General features: G+C 38.4%; 1 protein-coding gene across 1 annotated transcript in view; it reads right to left on the bottom strand.

Annotated features, from left to right (window-relative positions):
* Nucleotides 1-21,255, bottom strand: part of LOC131746463 (leucine-rich repeat-containing protein 37A3-like) — a 61,841-nt gene that overhangs the window by 32,385 nt on the left and 8,201 nt on the right. Inside the window, 4 exon segments of the mRNA XM_067020462.1 lie at nucleotides 7,717-7,797; nucleotides 8,438-8,509; nucleotides 11,995-12,066; nucleotides 19,369-19,440. Of these exon segments, the coding sequence (XP_066876563.1) occupies nucleotides 7,717-7,797; nucleotides 8,438-8,509; nucleotides 11,995-12,066; nucleotides 19,369-19,440 (297 nt within the window).

Genomic DNA, 21,255 nt, shown 5'->3' with positions numbered 1-21,255 from the left:
TTTACATTCCCACCAACAGTGCAAGAGTGTTCCCTTTTCTCCACACCCTCTCCAGCATTTATTGTTTCTAGAGTTTTTGATGATGGCCAATCTGACCAGTGTGAGATATCTCATTGTAGTTTTGATTTGCATTTCTCTAATGATTAATGATGTTGAGCATTCTTTCATGTGTTTGTTGGCAATCTGTATATCTTCTTTGGAGAAATGTCTATTTAGGTCTTCTGCCCATTTCTGGATTGGGTTGTTTGTTTTTTTGTTATTGAGCTGCATGAGTTGCTGATAAATTTTGGAGATTGGTGCTTTTTCAGTTGCTTCATTTGCAAGTATTTTCTCCCATTCTGAGGGTTGTCTTTTGGTCTTGTTTATGGTTTCCTTTGCTGTGCAAAAGCTTTTAAGTTTCATTAGGTCCCATTTATTTATTTTTGTTTTTATTTTTATTTCCATTGCTTTAGGAGGTTGGTCAAAAAGCATCTTGCTGTGATTTATGTCATAGAGTGTTCTGCCTATGTTTTCCTCTAAGAGTTTGATAGTGTCTGGCCTTACATGTAGGTCTTTAACCCATTTTGAGTTTATTTTTGTGTATGGTGTTAGGGACTGTTCTAATTTCATACTTTTACATGTACCTGTCCAGTTTTCCCAGCACCACTTATTGAAGGGGCTGTCTTGTCTCCACTGTACATTCTTGCCTCCTTTATCAAAGGTAAGGTGACCATATGTGTGTGGGTTTATCTCTGGGCTTTCTATCCTGTTCCATTGATTTATATTTCTGTTTTTGTGCCAGTACCATACTGTCTTGATTACTGTAGCTATGTAGTATAGTCTGAGGTCAGGGAGCCTGATTCCTCCAGCTCTATTTTTCATTCTCAAGATTGCTTTGGCTATTCGGGGTCTTTTGTGTTTCCATACAAATTGTGAAATTTTTTATTCTAGTTCTTTCAAAAATGCCAGTGTTAGTTTGATAGGGATTGCATTGAATCTGTAGATTGTTTTGGGTAGTAGAGTCATTTTCACAATGTTGATTATTCCAATCCAAGAACATGGTATATCTTTCCATCTATTTGTATCATCTTCAATTTCTTTCATCGGTGTCTTCTAATTTTCTGCATATAGGTTTTTTGAATGCTTAGGTAGGTTTATTCCTAGATATTTTATTCTTTTTGTTGCAATGGTAAATGGGAGTGTTTTCTTAATTTCACTCTCAGATTTTTCATCATTAGTGTATAAGAATGCCAGAGATATCTGTGCATTAATTTTGTATCCTGCTACTTTACCAAATTCATTGATTAGCTCTAGTAGTTTTCTGGTAGCATCTTTAGGATTCTCTATGTATAGTATCATGTCATCTCCAAACAGTGAGAGTTTTACTTCTTCCATTCTGATTTGGATTCCTTTTATTTCTTTTTCTTCTCTGATTGCTGTGGCTAGAACTTCCAAAACTATGTTGAATAAGAGTGGTGAGAGTGCTCAACCTTGTCTTATTTCTGATCTGAGAGGAAATGGTTTCAGTTTTTCATCTTTGAGGACGATGTTTGCTTTGGCTTTCTCATACATATCCTTTATTATGTTGAGGGAAGTTCCCCCATGCCTACTTTCTGCAGGGTTTTTATCATAAATGGGTGTTGAATTTTGTCAAAAGCTTTCTCTGCATGTATTGAGATGATCATATGGTTTTTCTCCTTCTGTTTGTTGATATGGTGTATCACGTTGATTGATTTGCATATAATGAAGAATCCTTGCATTCCTGGAATAAACCCCACTTGATTGTGGTGTATGATCCTTTCAATGTGCTGTTGGATTCTGTTTGCTAGTATTTTGTTGAGGATTTTTTCATCTATATTCATTAGTGATATTAGCCTGCAGTTTTCTTTCTTTGTGACCTCTTTGTCTGGTTTTGGTATCAGGGTGATGGTGGCCTCATAGATTGCGTTTGGGAGTGTTCCTCCCTCTGCTATCTTTTGGAAGATTGTGAGAAGGATAGGTGTTAGCTCTTCTCTAAATGTTTGAGAGAATTTGCCTGTGAAGCCATCTGGTCCTGGGCTTTTGTTTGTTGGAAGATTTTAAATCACAGTTTCTATTTCAGTGCTTGTGATTGGTCTGTTCATATTTTCTATTTCTTCCTGGCTCAGTCTCTGCAGGTTGTGCATTTCTAAGAATTTGTCCATTTCTTCCAGGTTGTCCATTTTATTGGCATACAGTTTCTTGTAGTTATCTCTCATAATCTTTTGTATTTCTGCAGTGCCTGTTGTTACTTCTCTTTATTCATTAATAATTCGATTGATTTGAGTCTTCTCCCGTTTTTTCTTGATGAGTCTGGCTAATGGTTTATCAATTTTATTTATCTTCTCAAAGAACCAGCTTTTAGTTTTATTGATCTTTGCTATTGTTTCCTTCATTTCTTTTTCATTTATTTCTGATCTGATCTTTATGATTTCTTTCCTTTTGCTAAATTTGGGGAGTTTTGGTTCTTCTTTTTCTAATTGTTTTAGGTGCAAGGTTAGGTTGTTTATTTGAGATGTTTCCTGATTCTTAAGGTAGGATTGTATTGCTATAAACTTCCCTCTTAGAACTGCTTTTCCTGCATCCCATAGTTTTTGGGTTGTCGTTTCTCCATTGTCATTTGTTTCTAGGTATTTTTTGATTTCCTCTTTGATTTCTCAGTGATCACTTCGTTATTAAGTAGTGTATTGTTTAGCCTCCATGTGTTTGTATTTTTTACAGATCTTTTCCTGTAACTGATATCTAGCCTCATAGTGTTGTGGTCAGAACAGATACTTGATATGATCTTAATTTTGTTAAATTTACCAAGGCTAGATTTGTGACCCAAGATATGATCTATTCTGGAGAATGTTCCATGAGCACTTGAGAAAAATTTGTATTCTGTTGTTTTGGGGTGGAATGTCCTATCAATATCAATTAAGTCCATCTTGTTTAATGTATCATTTAAAACTTGTGTTTTCATATTTATTTTCATTTTGGATGATCTGTCCATTGGTGAAAGTCTGGTGTCAAAGTCCCCTACTATGATCGTGTTACTGTCGATTTCACCTTTTATGGCTGTTAGGTTTTGCCTTATGTATTGAGGTGTTCCTATGTTGGGTGCATAAATATTAACAATTCTTATATCTTCCTCATGGATTGATCCCTTGATCATTATGTAGTGTTGTTCTTTGTCTCTTGTAATAGTCTTTATTTTAAAATCTATCTTGTCCCATATGAGAATTGCTACTCCAGCTTTCCTTTGATTTCCATTTGCATGGAATATCTTTTTCCATCCCCTCACTTTCAGTCTGTATGTGTCCCTAGGTCTGAAGTGCGTCTCTTGTAGACAGAATATATATGGGTCTTGTTTTTGTATCCATTCAGCCAGTCTGTGTCTTTTGGTGGGAGTATTTAATCCATTTACATTTAAGGTAATTATCAATATGTATGTTCCTATTACCATTTACTTAATTGTTTTGAGTTTGTTCTTGTAGGTCTTTTCCTTCTCTTGTGTGTCTTGCCTAGAGAAGTTCCTTTAGCATTTCTTGTAAAGCTGGCTTGGTAGTGCTGAACTCTCTCAGCTTTTGCTTGTCTGTAAAGGTTTTAATTTCTCCATAAAATCTGAGATCCTTGCTGGGTAGAGTAATCTTGGTTGTAGGTTTTTCTCCTTCATCACTTTAAATATGTCTTGCCACTCCCTTCTGGCTTGCAGAGTTTCTCCTGAAAGATCAGCTGTTTACGTTATGGGGATTCCCTTGTGTGTTATTTGTTGTTTTTCCCTTGCTGCTTTTCATATGCTTTCTTTGTATTTAATTTTTGATAGTTTGATTAATATGTGTCTTGGTGTGTTTCTCCTTGGATTTATCTTGTATGGGACTCTTTGTGCATCTTGGATTTGATTAACTATTTCCTTTCCCATATTAGGGAAGTATTCAACTATAATCTCTTCCAATATTTTCTCAGTCCCTTCCTTTTTCTCTTCTTCTTCTGCGACCCCTATAATTCGAATGTTGGTGCATTTAATGTTGTCCCAGAGGTCTCTGAGACTGTCCTCAGTTCTTTTCATTATTTTTTCTTTATTCTGCTCTGCAGTAGTATTTCCACTATTTTATCTTCCAGGTCACTTATCCATTCTTCTGCCTCAGTTATTCTGCTCTTGATCCCATCTAGAGTATTTTTAATTTCATTTATTGTGTTCTTCATCATTGTTTGCTTCCTCTTTAGTTCTTCTAGGTCCTTTTTAATGTTTCTTGCATTTTGTCTATTGTATTTCCAAGATTTTGGATCATCTTTACTATCATCATTCTGAATTCTGTTTCAGGTAGACTGCCTATTTCCTCTTCATTTGTTAGGTCTGGTGGGTTTTTACCTTGCTCCTTCATCTGCTGTGTGTTTTTCTGTCTTTTCCTTTTCCTTGTCTTACTGTGTTTGGGGTCTCCTTTTTGCAGGCTGCAGGTTCGTAGTTCCCGTTTATTTTGGTGTCTGTCCCCAATGGCTAAGGATGCTTCAGTGGGTTGAGTAGGTTTCCTGGTTGAGGGGACTAGTGCCTGTATTCTGGTGGGTGAGGCTGGATCTTATCTTTCTTGTAGGCAGGTCCACGTCTGGTGGAGGGTTTTGGGGTGTCTGTAGCCTTATTATGATTTTAGGCAGCCTCTCTGCTAATGGATGGGGCCGTGGCCCAGTCTTGCTAGTTGTTGGGCATAGGGTGTCTAGCACTGTAGCTTGCTGGTCGTTGAGTGAAGATGGATCTTGGTGTTGAGATGGACATCTCTGCGAGATTTTCGTCATTTGATATTACATGGAGCTGGGAGGTCTCTTGTGGACCAGTGTCCTGAAGTTGGTTCTCCCACCTCAGAGACACAGCCCTGACACCTGGCTGGAGAAACAAGAGCCTTTAATACACACGGCTCAGAATAAAAGGGAGAAAGAAAGTAAGAAAAGAAGGAAGGAAGGAAGGAAGGAAGGAAGGAAGGAAGGAAGGAAGGAAGGAAGGAAGGAAGGAAGGAAGGAAGGAAGGGAGGGAGGGAGGAAGGAAGAAAGGAAGAAAGGAAGGAAGAAAATAAGAAAGGAGGAAAGAAGGAAGAAAGGAAGCAAGGAAGGAAGCAAGGAAGGAGGGAAGGAAGGAAGGAAGAAAGAAGATAAAATAAAGTAGGATAAAATAAAATTATTAAAATAAAATATAATTATTAAGAAGAAAAAATTTTAAACAGTAAAAAAAGAAAAAAAGAGACTATCAGAACCCTAGGTCAAATGGTGAAAGCAAAGCTATACAGAAAAAAACTCACACAGAAGCACAGACATATACACTCTCAAAAAGAGAAAAAGGGGAAAAAATAATATATCTTGCTCCTAAAGTCCGCCTCCTCAATTTGGGATGATTCGCTGTCTATTCAGGTGTTTCACAGATGCAGGGCACTTCAAGTTGATTGTGGAGCTTTAACCCACTGCTTCTGAGGCTGTTGGGAGAGAACTCCCCCTCTCCTCTTTGTTCACACAGCTCCTGGGGTTCAGCTTTGGACTTGGCTTCGCCTCTGTGCGTAGGTTGCCCGAGGGCGTCAGCTCTTCACTCAGACAGGACGGGGTTAAAGGAGGAGCTGATTCGGGGGCTCTGGTTAACTCAGGCCAGGGGGAGGGGTGGTACGGATGCGGGGTGAGCCTGAGGCGGCACAGGCTGGCGTGACATTGCACCAGCCTCAGGCGTGCCGTGCATTATCCCGTGGAAGTTGTCCCTGGATCCCGGGACCCTGGCAGTGGCGGGCTGCACAGGCTCCCAGGAGGGGAGGTGTGGAGAGTGACCTATGCTCGCACACAGGCTTCCTGGTGGCGGCAGCAGCAGCCTTAGCGTCTCATGCCATCTCTGGTGTCCGCAGTGATAGCCACGGCTTGTGCCCGTTTCTGGAGCTCCTTTAAGCCACACGCTTAATCCCCTCTCCTCGCGCCCCAGGAAGCAAAGAGGGAAGGAAAGGACTCTTGCCTCTTCGGCAGCTCCAGACTTCTCCTGGACTCCCTCCCAGCTAGCCGTGGTGCACTAACCCTACTAACCCCTTCAGGCTGTGTTCACACAGCCAACCCCAGTCCTCTCCCGGCTTCCGGTCCGAACCACAGCTCCCAGCCCCCGCCTGTCCTGGCAGGTGAGCAGACAAGCCTCTCAGGCTGGTGAGTGCTGGTCGGCACCGATCCTCTGCAGGAATCTCTCCGCTTTGCCCTCCGCACCCTGTTACTGCTGTTACCCGCAGTCTCTGCCCATGAAGGGGCTTCTAGTGTGTGGAAATCTTTCCTCTTTCACAGCTCCCTCCCACTGGTTCAGGTCCCGTCCCTATTCCTTTGTCCCTGTTTATTCTTTTTTCTTTTGCCCTACCCAGGTACGTGGGGCGTTTCTTGCCTTTTGGAAAGTCTGAGGTCTTCTGCCAGCGTTCAGTGGGTGTTCTATAGGAGAAGTTCCACGTGTAGATGTATTTCTAATGTATCTGTGGGGAGGAAGGTGATCTCCACGTCTTACTCTTCCGCCATCTTCTCTCTCCTCTCGATTTCATTAATTTTTAAACTGTGATTGATTGATTGATTTCCACAATGTATTTTCCTGTGTTGCCTACACAACTATAGTGAAACTCTTATTCTTATAAGGAACTCTTGGTGTTATCAGATGTTTAGGAAAGGTGGTGAGTTTATGACGTTTTATTGACGCTACTAAAACCTCCTAGTGAAGGGACCTCATGAGCCTACTCTCAGGTGTGCTGGCAAGAGAAAAATTGACCTGTGGTGCTCTCTCCCCAAGGTAGGCATCAGCAGGAATTGCTAATCCAGCTCCAGACACAGCCTCAACACCTTCATTAACCCAAAATGTGTGAACTGTGTGAAACTGGATTTCTGAACCACAAGACAGGAAAGAGAGTCTTTTCCAAAGCCAGGGGTAGAAGAGCTCTTTACCTTGAGTCTAAAATCACCTTCAAGCCTCTGAACTTACCAACTATCATTTCCTTGTGTCATGAGAAATCACAGAATTTTTGAGCTGAAGGGGTGTAAAACCCACACTTCTTATTGAAGAGTAGTCAGCAAAGAAAGTATATTGAATTAGGCTATAGCAATGTATTTTCTTTATATTTTTCACACTACAGCTGAACACAAACAACCTCTTTTTCCATACCTCAAAGATTCCTATTGGCCACAGGTAATTCACTTCAGAGATATCTGCTGTTTGAAAAATAATGTTCTGAGTGGCTGGGGAGAGCCCTGTGGTGGGTGTGCAGGAATTCTTTCTGCTTTACCATTTAAAAGAGCTAATAATGGTTGGGGAAACACCTACACCTTTTGCTCCCTGAAGAATTCCGTGCTAAACTTAGTTCTTTGCAGCTCTGTGTTGCATACATTTTAAGCAGTTAGGAACTTTGCACATGAGCAGGAATAAAAATTCAGAAGTGCAACTTCATGGACCATTGGCATATTGGAGAGGCATCAGTGGGATTCCACGACAATGCTAATTTGTGTGTTTTTGCTTCGTGACTTTTACTGCCCGTGCCAAAGATCAGTACTATGGAAAGCAGAGCGTTTCATATACATGAGTTAAACAAGTCTCTTGTCCTCTTTGTAACTTAGTTTCCTCATTTGAAAAAAAAAAAAATGGCTCTCAAGACATATTTTCCAGAATTCGTACTGGGCTTACTTACACCCACTAACCAATAACTGCATGATGTTTTGACACACAGCTTTTTACATGTGTTCATCTTCTATTTCACTTACAACTTGTGTAAAAACTGCATTCCATGCCAGGCCTGGAACGTTCCAAAGCTCAGTTCTGTGAGTAAATTGCAACCAAGATTTCTACAAAAAAAGACACAGCAAAAAAAGAAGAAAAATATATATTCTTTCAGAACATTTATCCTTTGGCAATAATTCTAACTTGTATATGATGAAACATAACATCATTATCCCCTCCATACACTAAACATACACTAAAGAAATCTCACTGTGGAAGATATTATGATTTATACTTTCATGATTATATATGTGGTACATTAGATACAAAACAGTAAATGCTCATTAAATACTTGTGTTAAGTGATCTTTATTTCTCTAGAAAGGCAGCACTATTGACATTTTGGGCTGGATAATTCTTTGCTGTGGGAGGCTCTCCTGTACACTGTTGGATGTTTAGTAGCATCTCTGGCCTCTGTCCACTAGATGCCAGTAGCATACATAGTTCTGACAAGCAAAAATGCTCCAGACACTACCAAATGTCACTTGTGTGCAAAAACACCCTGGTTGAGAACCATTGCTCTATAGTGATTCACTCTGATCTGTGTAATAATTCTCACACTAATCTTTGCTAGAGACAAAAAGGATTTGCTACAAAATTTTCGTAGTAATTTTAATCATATTTCAAAATGAGTAACAAATTAATTTTATAAAATATTAAGCTTTATAAAAATCCCGAATATAATGAAGTTATATTTGTAACTTACATAAACTGCAAAAAAGGTAGTGGTTCAAATGTACGTTTTTCGATAGACTGTATTTTATTGCAGGATAAATCTCTAGGAAAAGTAAAAGGAAAATATTGCCTCAATTAGCTATGAGATATCTAATTAGTAGGAATAACTAGTAGAAGTTAGAATGATAATAATAAATAAGAAGCTTTGGTCTAAACTCCAAACCTTAGGAATTACTATTTGAACCTTCCAGAGCTCCTAACCCTGCCTTCACCTCTCTTAAGAGTCTCACCTAAAGGATCTTCATCAATTAAATATACAACTATAGATCTTGATAGATTTTGGAGATAACCTTTCCTGAGAGCAGAAGCATTGATTAGATTCCACCTTTTGTGGTCTCATCAAATTCGAGATTATGAGCTCAAAGTTTTTATCTCTATATATCATTATAATTTCTAATATTAAAAGGAATATTCTTATATTTACACACTTCCCAGTATAGTTCTGTTTTTCTAGGCCAATTCATTACCAGAAGAAATAAATGATACCCTTTCACACAACTTGAAAGGAAGTTACTCCTCTCATTAATATGTAACTTTAATTCAGTATTACATTGTCTATCATATTGCCTTTTATTCGAAAATACCTACTCTTGACTACAACTGACTCTCTTATTTCCATTGATTCCAGCTTAGTCTCTCATTTCACCTGGATGGGTATAACTGTCTTCTGACTGCTGTTACCATCTCTACCCTCTCCCTTTCTAAGCCATCTTCCACGCGATCACCAGATTAACTCTCCGGAAGTGGTTCTCAAATACCAGCATCACTTGTGAACTTATTGAAGATACAAATACTCAGCCCTACTCTGGACCTCTTGAATCAGTAACTATGGGGGTGGAGCTTGTGTTTTCACAAGCCCTCCAAGTGGTTGGTTCTGTTGCAGGCTAATGCTTGTCCTAAAGCTCTGCTGTGGTAACATGGTAACTTGGCATGTTATCCTTGGCTTGGCCTCCAAACCCCTAGATGATCTGGCTCTCATCTCCTACTCTTCCCACTGGTACTCTACAGTTACTCAGAGTATTTTTCCTGTGTTTGCCTTTCTTCCAGAAAGGCAAGCTTATTCTTCCCAAGATGTCTGTCATTGATACCCAGTGGCCCTTTGAGGTCCCATTTAAACAGCATTGCTCTAGTAACATCTTCCCTGATCCAATTTGAAGTCTTTTCTCCCCTCTTTTGTGCTCCAATACCAACTGATAGCTCTCATTGCCCATATTCATTTCTTCCTTTAAATATAGCTATTTTTGTAACCCATTTCCTCTGAGCATAAACTCCTTCAAAGTATGGACTAGTTCCTGCTTATGTGCATCATCTATCATGTTTAAAGCCAACGCGTGGACATAAAGCAAATTCAAATATTTATAAAATCAACAAATAGCTGGGTAGTGGATACAAGGAGGAAATGGCTGTTTTAAAAGAAATGTGGTTTTATTACTTCATGGTGCCTTCACAGCACTTTGTCATTATGGTTTGAGATTATTATATGTTTATTTTGCCTGTGAGGTCATGAGTTGCTAAAAGGAATCTTGTCTTACCCATCTTCGTGTTTACAACACTAGGCATAGTGCTTATTAGCATATTCTTTACCGCTTTTTTATTGATTGGAATTTTTTTTAAAGAATGAGAATACTTCTGCTAACAGGAAATAATCAGATTATAAAGCATTTCATAGTAGAAGTAATGAAGGGCCTAGTCCACTGAGCAGTTATCTTATTTGTTTTTCTCCAAATTGTGTTTGTAAGGTTTGGAGCCCAGATGGTAGAGAACAGACTAATATAAAGGTGATTGCCCCTTAAGGCTTAGAAGGTTTGATAATTAAAAGAACTACTTTTAGGGTCATGTGAGGCTCTTTATACCCACTTCCTTTAAGCCTTTTATATTTGCAAGAAGAACCTATTTGCTAAAGAGGATCATTAATTGGCTGAATAAAGACTAATGACATACACAGCTTTGGATGCCATGGACAAAGGACAAAAACTGAGCTTTTATGGCAAAAAACACAGTTATCTCCTTATCCCTAAAGAAAAAGAAATACTAGGCAAGAATTTCCTCTTTCGGGCTTCCCTGGTGGCGCAGTGGTTGAGAGTCTGCCTGCCAATGCAGGGGACGCGGGTTCGTGCCCCGGTCCGGGAAGATCCCACATGCCGCGGAGCGGCTGGGCCCGTGAGCCATGGCCGCTGAGCCTGCGCGTCCGGAGCCTGTGCTCCGCAACGGGAGAGGCCACAAAAGTGAGAGGCCCGCGTACCGCAAAAAAAAAAAAAAAAAAAGAAAAAGAATTTCCTCTTTCATAAAGAAGCGGGAGAGGGAATTCCCTGGCATTCCAGGGGTTAGGACTCAGTGCTTCCACTGCTGGGGACCTGGGTTCAATCCCTGGTAAAGGAACTAAGATCCCGCAAGTCATGTGGCATGGCCCAAACAACAAAACCAACAAACAAAAAAACCAGAAAAAAAGAGGCTGGAGAGATTTTTGTTAGGGGCATTTCTGATATGCTTATTTAGTGTAAACATTTCTAAATATACCACTTAACCATCATCCTAAACATTCTTAATACTGGTATCACAATTCCTGCATTGAAATCCTTAACAACAGTTTGTTCTTTTGGTAACTTAATGTGTTATTGACAACACTGATTTTTTTCTTAAGATTTTTTTTTAATGTGGACCATTTTTAAAGTCTTTATTGAATGTGTTACAATATTGCTTCCTTTTTTTTATGTTTTGGTGTTTTGGTCATGAGGCATGTGGGATCTTAGCTTCCTGACCAGGGATCGAACCTGCACCCCCTGCATTGGAAGGCAAACTCTTAACCACTAGACCACCAGGGAAGTCCCTTGACAATACTATTTACATAATTCATGTGCTTAAATATTTAATATTTAAATGTTAATTTAGTTTAGATTAAATTATCAAAGTTAGGAGTTAATGGCATTCATATTAATGTAAGTGTTCTATATTTTCTTGTCCTATAGGTGACAATTTAAGGTGAACTTTAATTCCTCTTATTTCACTAAACCAACTTTTTCAAATCTTTTCTGTAAAGGCCAGATAAGTAAATATTTTAGTTTTTGCAGGCCACATACAGTCTCTGTCATGTATTTTTCTTCATTTCTTTCTTTTCTCCCTTACAGCCCTTTAAAAATCACTTTTAACTTCTGGGCTGTATAAAACGGACTGTGGGCCAGATTTGATCCATAGCTCATAAATGAAATATAAATACACATGGAGAGTATATAAACACTTATATAACAAGGTTCATATGGGAGTCTATAATTGCTCAGACCTCACTACCACTTTTCCTCTACAACTAAAGTGTATTTTTCTATCTATACCTTGTCTATATAGTTAAAAAATTAAAAATGAATATGAGATATTTAGTGCTAGTGATGGGCTGAGCCCCTACACAGACTTATAAAATTGTAGAATTTTATTGCTAGAAGAAATTGAAGAGATTATCTAACTTGAACCCCTTAATTACTTTATAGATAATCTACTTTATAGATAAGAACTCATAAATAAATATGATTAACTTACAAATATTGGAGAGATAGCAAGCCTTCAAATGAGTCCTTATGTAATTCAGTCAAATAATTTTCACTGAGAATTCTGAAAAATAAAAGGTTAGTACTGGATCAAAATACAAAGGGCTTCCCTGGTGGCACAGTGGTTGAGAGTCCACCTGCTGATGCAGGTGATACAGGTTCGTGACCCGGTCCTGGAAGTTCCCACATGCCGTGGAGCAGCTGGGCCCGTGAGCCATGGCTGCAGAGCCTGCGTGTCCGGAGCCTGTGCTCCGCAAAGTGATTCATATGGGAGGCCCGTGTACTGCAAAAAAATAAAAATAAAAATAACAACTACAACTATGTACTACATAGGACTAACTCCTATATGTGGAAGAAAGCTGGGTAATGGTGCCATCTAAACAAACTAATTCTTTTTTAATTTAATAATTTTGATTTCTGCTGTGTTTTCATTTAAACCTTATTTTCAAGTCCTCCTTTGTGTCTATCTCTCTCCATCACACATGTGTGCACACGCGTGTGCACGCACACACACACACACACACCCCACCCACTCTTCCCACCAAATCATACAGTTAATGCCGACTCTCTAGATCACAAAGTCACTGTTAGAACCCAGCTCTGGGTGGCACCAGCATTACAGAGCTGCCCTTCCCTCCTCTCTTTCCCCAAACCTTATTGGGAAGTCCCACACAGAACTGTATCAGAGCAAATGAAGCCATCTGATTTTTTTCCCCCATTAAAACTTTTTGAAAACTAAAATGTGCATAAAATATACATAACTGTTCAATAATCCAATTGATTATTACTGTTCAACTGTTTAATAATTACAAAACAGACCCCCATGTAACACCACTCACGTCAAGAAAGAATCCTGCCAGCATCCCAGAAGCCCCCCATGTGCCCTTTTCCAATCACAACCCTCTCTCTGACTTCCTAGAGGGAACTGCTATCCTGAGTTTAATAATAATTTCCTTGCTTTTTCAATGTCGTTTGCCTTTTCTCTATCAGCCATAAACAACACAGTTTAGTCTTGCTTCTTCTTGAACTTTATATATGTAGAATCATATTATATGTATTATTTTCCACACTGTTTCTTTCATTCAATATTATTTTGTAAAATTATTCATTTTTGCCTGTAGTATGTAGTGTTGCATGCCCAACTACATGAGGCTTCTGAGTATTTGAAAGTGGCTAATGTGACTAAGGAGTTGAATTTTTAATTTAATTAATTTCAATTTTTTTAAAATTAAAATTTATAAAACTGATACTCAATGTAATTACTGGAAAATGTTTATGTTAGCAATAATTTGCATATGTGATACTACTTTTTTGACTCTAAATTTTATGAAATCTAAATACCAATCAAATATTTGTAATAAAATTTAGCCACCAAATTGTGATTTCAAAGAGTTAGTATGGGAAAAAAATGTAGATTCTCTCATTAATTTTTATTTCGATTACATATAGATATGATAATACTTTGGATATTTTTAAATACTTATTATGAAAAAAACAGAATATCTTATTAATACTGTATATAATGATTATATGTTAAAATGATAATATTTTGGATATAAGCATTAAGTAAAAGATATTAACATTTATTTCATCTGTTTCATTTTACTTTTATTTTTAAGTGGCTACCAGAAAATTTAAGATTACTTATGTGCCTTGCATTATGTTTCTGATGAAGTGTATTATTTCTAAGTATGATTATACCACACTTTATTCATTTAACTGTTGCTCTATACTGAGATTTTTCTAGTTTTTATTTATTAAAAACAATACTACTTTGAACATTCTTGTATTTGTATCCTGATACATATTTGCTTCAGTTTGTCTAGGATGTAATAGGGATACAAAATTGTTTCCTAAGAAGTTGTGCTATTTCAAGTTGGCAGATTGAAACGTGTCAAGTCTCCACCCATTCAACTTCCACCAAAATCCTTAAGAATGATAGAAAAGATATAACTTAAAAGTCACAACCTTAGCTCAATGTGTGGGAGCAGCTCCACAAATGCTCCCCTACCAGAAACGTCCCGGAGCTACCTACAGGGTGATCCGTTGGAATAGTGCAGTAGGAGCAGCCTACAGCACACATCAACCCCACATCTTCCCTCCTTGATCCAGGCAGCAAAAGGTGTCTTCCTCTAGGCAGGAGCAACTGATGTTAGAAAAGGGGAAAGTTCCCAGAAACCTGGAAGAAAGGTATGCACTCCCTGACTAGCCACCAGAAGCCACCTTCCACCTCTGCCTTATTCTCAGGGGAACCCATTGGGAGTAATAAACCCCAATAGCTCATTTCACTTCTCCCCTAAAACTGGGAAACAAACGCAGTAGTATCTCAACGACACAGATGAATTACACTCAGGAATGACCAAACAATGTGAGAAAGCCAACTCCATTAAGGACATAAAACAAAAACAAACATAAAAGCTTATGGCCGGGCTTCCCTGGTGGCGCAGTGGTTGAGAGTCCGCCTGCCAATGCAGGGGACACGGGTTCGTGCCACGGTCTGGGAGGATCCCACATGCCGCGGAGCGGCTGGGCCCGTGAGCCATGGCCGCTGAGCCTGCGCGTCCGGAGCCTGTGCTCCGCAATGGGAGAGGCCACAACAGTGAGAGGTCCGCGTACCGCAAAAAAAAAAAAAAAAAAAAAAAAAAAAAGCTTATGGCCAATGAATCAGAGTTAACAAACCACAAGAAGACCTTAGGACAGCACAATTATTACCCTCAGACAGATGTAAGCAGATAGTGCATCCATCAATCAACTCAAGAAAATACAAAGGAAACATATTAGGAATAATAAAAAAACTCAGTGTATGAGCAGCAGAAATGACAGTTAAAGAATAAATTAGGAAACTGAGAGATCCACCCAATGATGTCTCCAGAATGCAGAATGAAGGGAGCAGGAACGATTCACAGTCAAGCCTGATGCCTGGGTCTGCCCGAGGAATGTTAAGCCCTTTGTTTCTGCTGGTCTCACAATAAAGACTAGAAACATGTTGCGGGGAGGAGGGGGTCGTGTTTTGCACCTGTTTCATATATCTGATAAGCAGGAAGGCACATAACCAGTATCCCAAGAGTGGAGTGTGGTAGAGAGAGCCAGTACAGAAGAAACTCTGTAAGATGTCAAAGGTAGGTTTCTCTTGCCTGGAAGAATCCCCTTGCTTGCAGGTGATATTAACAGTGGTACATCCTTCAGGAGCCTTGGGGATCTGAGCACAGGCTATGTTTCCTTGTGAAACTATTTCCACTGAGTTCTGCATTTTTTTTTTTTTTTTTTTTTTTTTTTTTTTACGGTACGTGGGCCTCTCACTGTTGTGGCTTCTCCCGTTGCGGAGCACAGGCTCCGGACACACAGGCTCAGCGGCCACGGCTCACGGGCCCAGCCGCTCCGCGGCATGTGGGATCTTCCCGGACCGGGGCACGAACCCGCGTCCCCCGCATCGGCAGGCGGGCCCTCAACCACTGCGCCACCAGGGAAACCCCTGAGTTCTGCATTTAACATGTTCTGCTTTTCACTCACAGTGTCTCTTGGTCACATATTTATATTAATTCCATCTGATAGCTTAATTCCAGCTCATAAATTAATTCTTTACTCATAACTTATGAGAATTAAAATATTACTACCTGGAAACTCTGCAACTCAGTTATTAAGGTGGTTCATATTATACAGAATATAGTCACACACATTTTTAAAAGATCACTAAAACAAAAACACAAAAGACTTCAATTCCCACAAAGAACTCTTGGAGCCCTGAGCATGCTTCAAAGACCCTGACCTCAAGTTAAAATTCACCATTTTAGAAGGAATCGCAGTGAGTGTCACAATACATGTTAGGGGGAATGGTCAACAGATGGTGCTAAGATTGATTGTTTACTCACCTCTAAGTAGTGCTTTCATATTTCCATGGAAATGATCCCCAAAGAAAAAAAACCAAATCAATATGTCCAACGACATGTATGGTAACCCTTTTCATACCTTCAAAGGGAGGAAAAAACTCTACCTCCCCATATCGCGTAACAAAACTGTACGTATATACCATATATGATATACAAAAGTCACAGGAAATGATGGTATGTGAAAGTAAGCCACACCAAAGTGGAATTCATATATACTAATTATAACTTTGAACGCTGGCAAGGATTCAGTAAGTACAGCAAAGAGATGGGGCTGATCTTCAACTCTTCATGGCACTGTTTTCTCTGATTGGCTGATGCCAATATCAGACTGGTTAGAGTTTGAATATCATAGTAGGACAGGGGTTAACCAAACAGTATGTATTTCAAATTAATGGGGTTTCTTTCTGTGAAGTTGTTTGGATGACAGGATAGTAGAAATTTTAAAAATACCAATGGTAATTTCAGCCTAGAAGTAAAGTTTAGACTGAGAATGAGTCAGTCTCCAAAAAATTACCCAAAAAGGAGCTTCAAATAAGCAATAACTGAATAACTGAAAAAAAATACATTAATCAGTAGAACTGCAAATATTCATTTTGACTGAAGAAAAAAATTTTTAACTATGGGGAATCAGAGTTAAAGCCAGATCTAAAACTTTCTCACACCATGAAAATATAAACACCAGGCATGAAGTAACATTTAAGACAGATCCATGTCTAACTTCTGACCAGGGTTCTGGTCTAAGGTAATCTTCTGAATTTCACATTCATTCTTGATTCTGTATTACTGACAATTATCCTTCTCTCCACCTGTGTAATGAGGGCTGAGGCTTTGTTTCTTGATTGATTTAACTATATAGATAATGCAAACAATAGCCCTTTCTGGGACTGATTTACTCTCCTTCCCCTGCTTTCTTTCTCTCCAAAGTACTTAGCAATGCTTGAAATTATATCTATCTATTATACTTACATACTTATTTCTATATATTTGTAAACCCCCTAAAAACTGGGATACTTGGGCTGATTCATTCTTGAGCCTGTAACCCTACCTTGTAAAACAGTTCCTGGCATATAGTAAATACTCAAAAAATATTTATGGAATGAATTCAGAAAGTGTCAAGTTATCAACTATCAGATACTTTTATGTAAAACTAATTATCCATTTATTGTCACTCATGAGGATAAGTACAGGAAAAGAAATGTCTTTCTTCTCCCCTACATTTGTGACTCAATCTTTTGAGACAAGAATCCTCTGAGAAGTTCATAAAAGCAATGGTTCTTTTCCCTAAAAAACTGCACTTTCTTGAACACATGCAAAAGTGTGCATGCAATTTCGACTTGTAGATCATCCTTTTAAGGCAGAGGTCTGTGAATAGAGAGGACTGAATCCAGAGTGCCAAACTTGGATGGGAAATAAAATTACATCTCAGTTTTCACAAATCTCTAACTAAAATCAGCACTTCCTTCCATTAGGAAAGTAGGCAACAAACCACAGTAGATCAGCAGTAAAGTTAATTTGGTCCCCAGTAGAAATCACAGGTCATTTGATATCACTCATATGATGCAGATACCTCGAAATATCATTTATTCTCATCACTACCCTGGAGTTATAATATTTATTAGAACTACCACGATATCGTGTTATTTAATGTGTTAAGAGAAGCATATTTATTACTTAATTTCACTACTTTTAAAAATATTCTGAAAACTATTTCAATAGAGTTGGTTTCCTTTGTTTTTCTCTTATTATACATTTTAAAACATTATCCCAAGAACATAAGCTTCTGCAGCTTGCCAAAGAGGTATACAAGGGGGAGCAGGAGGGAGGTTAAGAAATTCTGCTTTGGGGAACCACTGACCTCAAGTTAGGAACCTCTGCTTAATAAGGTATAAATCTCAAAATGAGTTAGAAATCTTCAAACTTAGCAGACTCATAGTGTATCGCCTCCCAAACACATGCTTTTTAACAATTAACTTTTTAATTTCAATTTATTTTTTAAAAATATGTAATATACGTTCACATCTCAAAATTCCAGAAATATGTCGCACACAACTCAAACTTTTTCTTTTACCTCTGTCCGTCAGTCTACCACACCCCTCCACTCCCAGAGGAAATTAAGTTATCTATTTCGTAGGCCAAATGACTTTCATTTTTCTTACAAGTTTGGGAAATAAAATCTCCAAGTTAGATACTATCACAGGAAATATAAACTACATAGAGTATTTAGGAAATCTGTAAATTTTAAAAAAATTGCCAGGTCCTAGCATTTTTTTCCTTACCAATAAGGTATCAGACTTAGGGGGCATCTCTTTAAGGGTGGTCATAATACCTCTTTTTAGATTGACTGTTATGTCTTTTATTATTAATTCAGAAGTCATTTATGACTTGTCTATTCAAGTTGAACTAAGGATATGACCACAGACTGTCATGAAAAATTACTTTGAATGTTTTTTTCCAAAATCACTTATGTATCTAAACTGACTTTTTCTACAAATCAATAAAAAAAAATAGTCACAGAAATATGGGCAAAGGACAGATGATTCTGAGATAAACTACAAATGTTCAGTAACATATAAAGATATTTAAGTTCACAAGAAATAAGAAAAATTCAAATTCAGATGGGACCACTTTTAATCACCCATCAGATTAGAAAAAAAAAAGGGGGGGAGAATATCCAGTGGTAGAAGCGTGTGGGGAAATAAATGTCATCACAGCATGATGACTGCAGTATAAGCTGGCACAACTTTTTGAGGGCAATTAAAATTTTATATCTAAATAGTCTTCACCCCAACAATCCCATCTCTAGATAACTATTCTATAGAAATAAATGACCAGGCTCACAAAAATGCATGTACAAGGATATTCATTGCAGCAATGCAAATAACAAGAAAACTGGACATAATCTAAACATCCTTCAATAGGGGCAGTATTAAACTGTGATACAGTCATACTATGGAATATTACACAGGAGTTTAAGTGAATGGGGTAACCCTCTATGTACTGGGAAGGAAAGAAATCTAAGACATATCATGAAATGAAGGAATGAAGTGGCAGGATGTTACTTATGTAAACAAAGATAAGAAAAACACACAAACCTATTTTGCTATCTGTAAATATGTATGTACTCAAACATATGGAAAAGAGTCTGGAAGGATTAATACTAAACTCAAAGTAGAGGGCAGGGGATTAGGCCACAAGGAGGGTTTTCACTATACCTGTTATTTCATTGCTATATATTGAGAATATAATCATGTATTACTTGTATAATGGAAAATAAGTTTAAATTGTCTCTTACTGATTTTAAAGAGGTCCTGCCAAATTTAATTTTTAACCTGAACACAGAATTTCAATCATTATGTTGCTTTGGGATATGGAAGGGGAAATACCTTTTCTCACAGGTATTGACCTCAAAATTCTGGACCAAGAAGGATCTTACAATGCAGTTAGCTTTTTGTATTCATATTTGGGGAGAGTATACTCACAGCTTCTCAGTCCAGCGGTAAGCCTTCCATATACTTTCATCAATGTAAGAAATAGAGTTTCCTTGGAAATTTCTGTGAAGAAACACAGTTCATATCCTTGAATAGGTAGGAAAAGAATGCAGAGAATAAGGAAAAGAATCATGGGCAGCGTGTGGGAAATATTCAAATGCAGAAAAGACCAGCTTTCTACTTCCCACAGCTTATCAGCTTCCCAGTGTGCACAATTAATAAAAACATACTGTGAGGCCACTGGCACAAACAATGAGGCATCTCCTCAGAACCTGAACTTCCTATCTGTCCAATTTCTTGGAGACATAATGCCAATTACTTTTTTTCCAGAATCACTTATGTGTCTAAAATGACTCCTACAAATCAATGAGAAAAATGGCAAACATTTATTAATATCAGCAAATAAATATAAAGAAATCCTATGCCAGGCAACAACAAAGCTTTGGCTCAGTGCCCTCAGAATCTCTCCAGGTGTTAGAAGGATACGGGCAATTAGAAATTAGAGGGACTAATACAAAAATATCTCTTAAACGTATTGCATAGGGAAAAAAGCACAAGTCACTGAGCAAGGAGTAAAGTTATTACATCATTAGGGGAATAAAATGCAAAGGAAAGCGATCGGAAGGAAGGACACACATTAAAACAGTAAGAGGAGTTACCTTCTTGGTGGTAGGGAAGGTGGGGTGGAATGTTCACATTTTATCCTATATACTTCTGTGACATTTCTTTTTTTAAACAGTGAGAATGTATCCATGAATTAGATGTGCTTAAGAGAAGCTGTTACATGCCTGAGGTTCAGTTTGAACCACTAACTCAGTGGATGACTTTGATTCTTTAGCTTTAGCTTTGTCCTCTTCCCTCAGCAACAATGTTAACTATTCAGTTTATATGCACATTTTTCATGGGAGTCAGAAATAACTCAAAACGGATACCTGTCTGCCCATCTGCCTGAGGGACATTTCCACTCAAACAGAGGCTTCTGGTTGCTTTATGCTCACCAATAAAAGACGCCTAAGGCTGAACTCATCGCCCTCAAACTGACTGCTTCCTAACTGCTGTATTTCCACCTTTTACACAACCATCATTTTGCCCATCAACACATGTGATTTTTCTCTTTCCTGTACTACAATCCCCCAACTCTAATCAATTACTACATCTTGTCAGTTTTTCCTCTGTAGTAATCTCAGGATTTTCTTTCTACTTCCATCAAAACCACGCTAGTTCGGCCCCTTCTCACTTTCCTCCTACATTTTGCTAAAGCATTCTATTTGGTCTCCCTGAATCAAGCTTTCCTCTCTAGATCGCTCTACATATGAAATCTAAAATCAGCCTCTTGTTTTAATCATTTGTCTCTCTTGCTTGAAAACTTGCAGTGGCTCCCCATATCTCACAGTGTAACTTCCAAACCCCCATTGACGATAGCCAAGGTTTTTCAAAATCCTATCTTTCATTGTTGCCTAACCCAGTTCTTTACAGCCAGACTCATCTATTAAATTCTGATCATTCCTGCAGTCACACCTTTGCCTAAGCTGTACTGCCTATTATTTTTCTAATAAATCACAGCCAATCTTTAAGCCCCAGCTAAAGATTTAGCTTATCCATGCAGCCTTCTGAGACCTCCACACCCCTGTGATTACACGTTCTGGTGAATTACAGCACCTACCTGTATTTCTCTTAACACTCAATTATATATTACCTCCCTTTTAAGGCATATCCCCTTTCTTCCCACTCGTCATTGTTATGTTCTGGAGACAAGGCCATGTACTGCTGTGGCTCCCACAGTACTTAGCACTGGGTTGGGCACAAAATGGGTTCTACATATAGAAAGCCAGGGGACAAAGATGAGTTCTAGATATAACTGAGGGATTGAGTAATAAT

Source organism: Kogia breviceps, chromosome 19 (genome assembly GCF_026419965.1).
Source record: "Kogia breviceps isolate mKogBre1 chromosome 19, mKogBre1 haplotype 1, whole genome shotgun sequence".
Classification (NCBI taxonomy): Eukaryota; Metazoa; Chordata; class Mammalia; order Artiodactyla; family Physeteridae; genus Kogia; species Kogia breviceps.
Note: the sequence above shows the minus strand (reverse complement) of the source record. Positions and strands in the feature narration are given on the sequence as shown.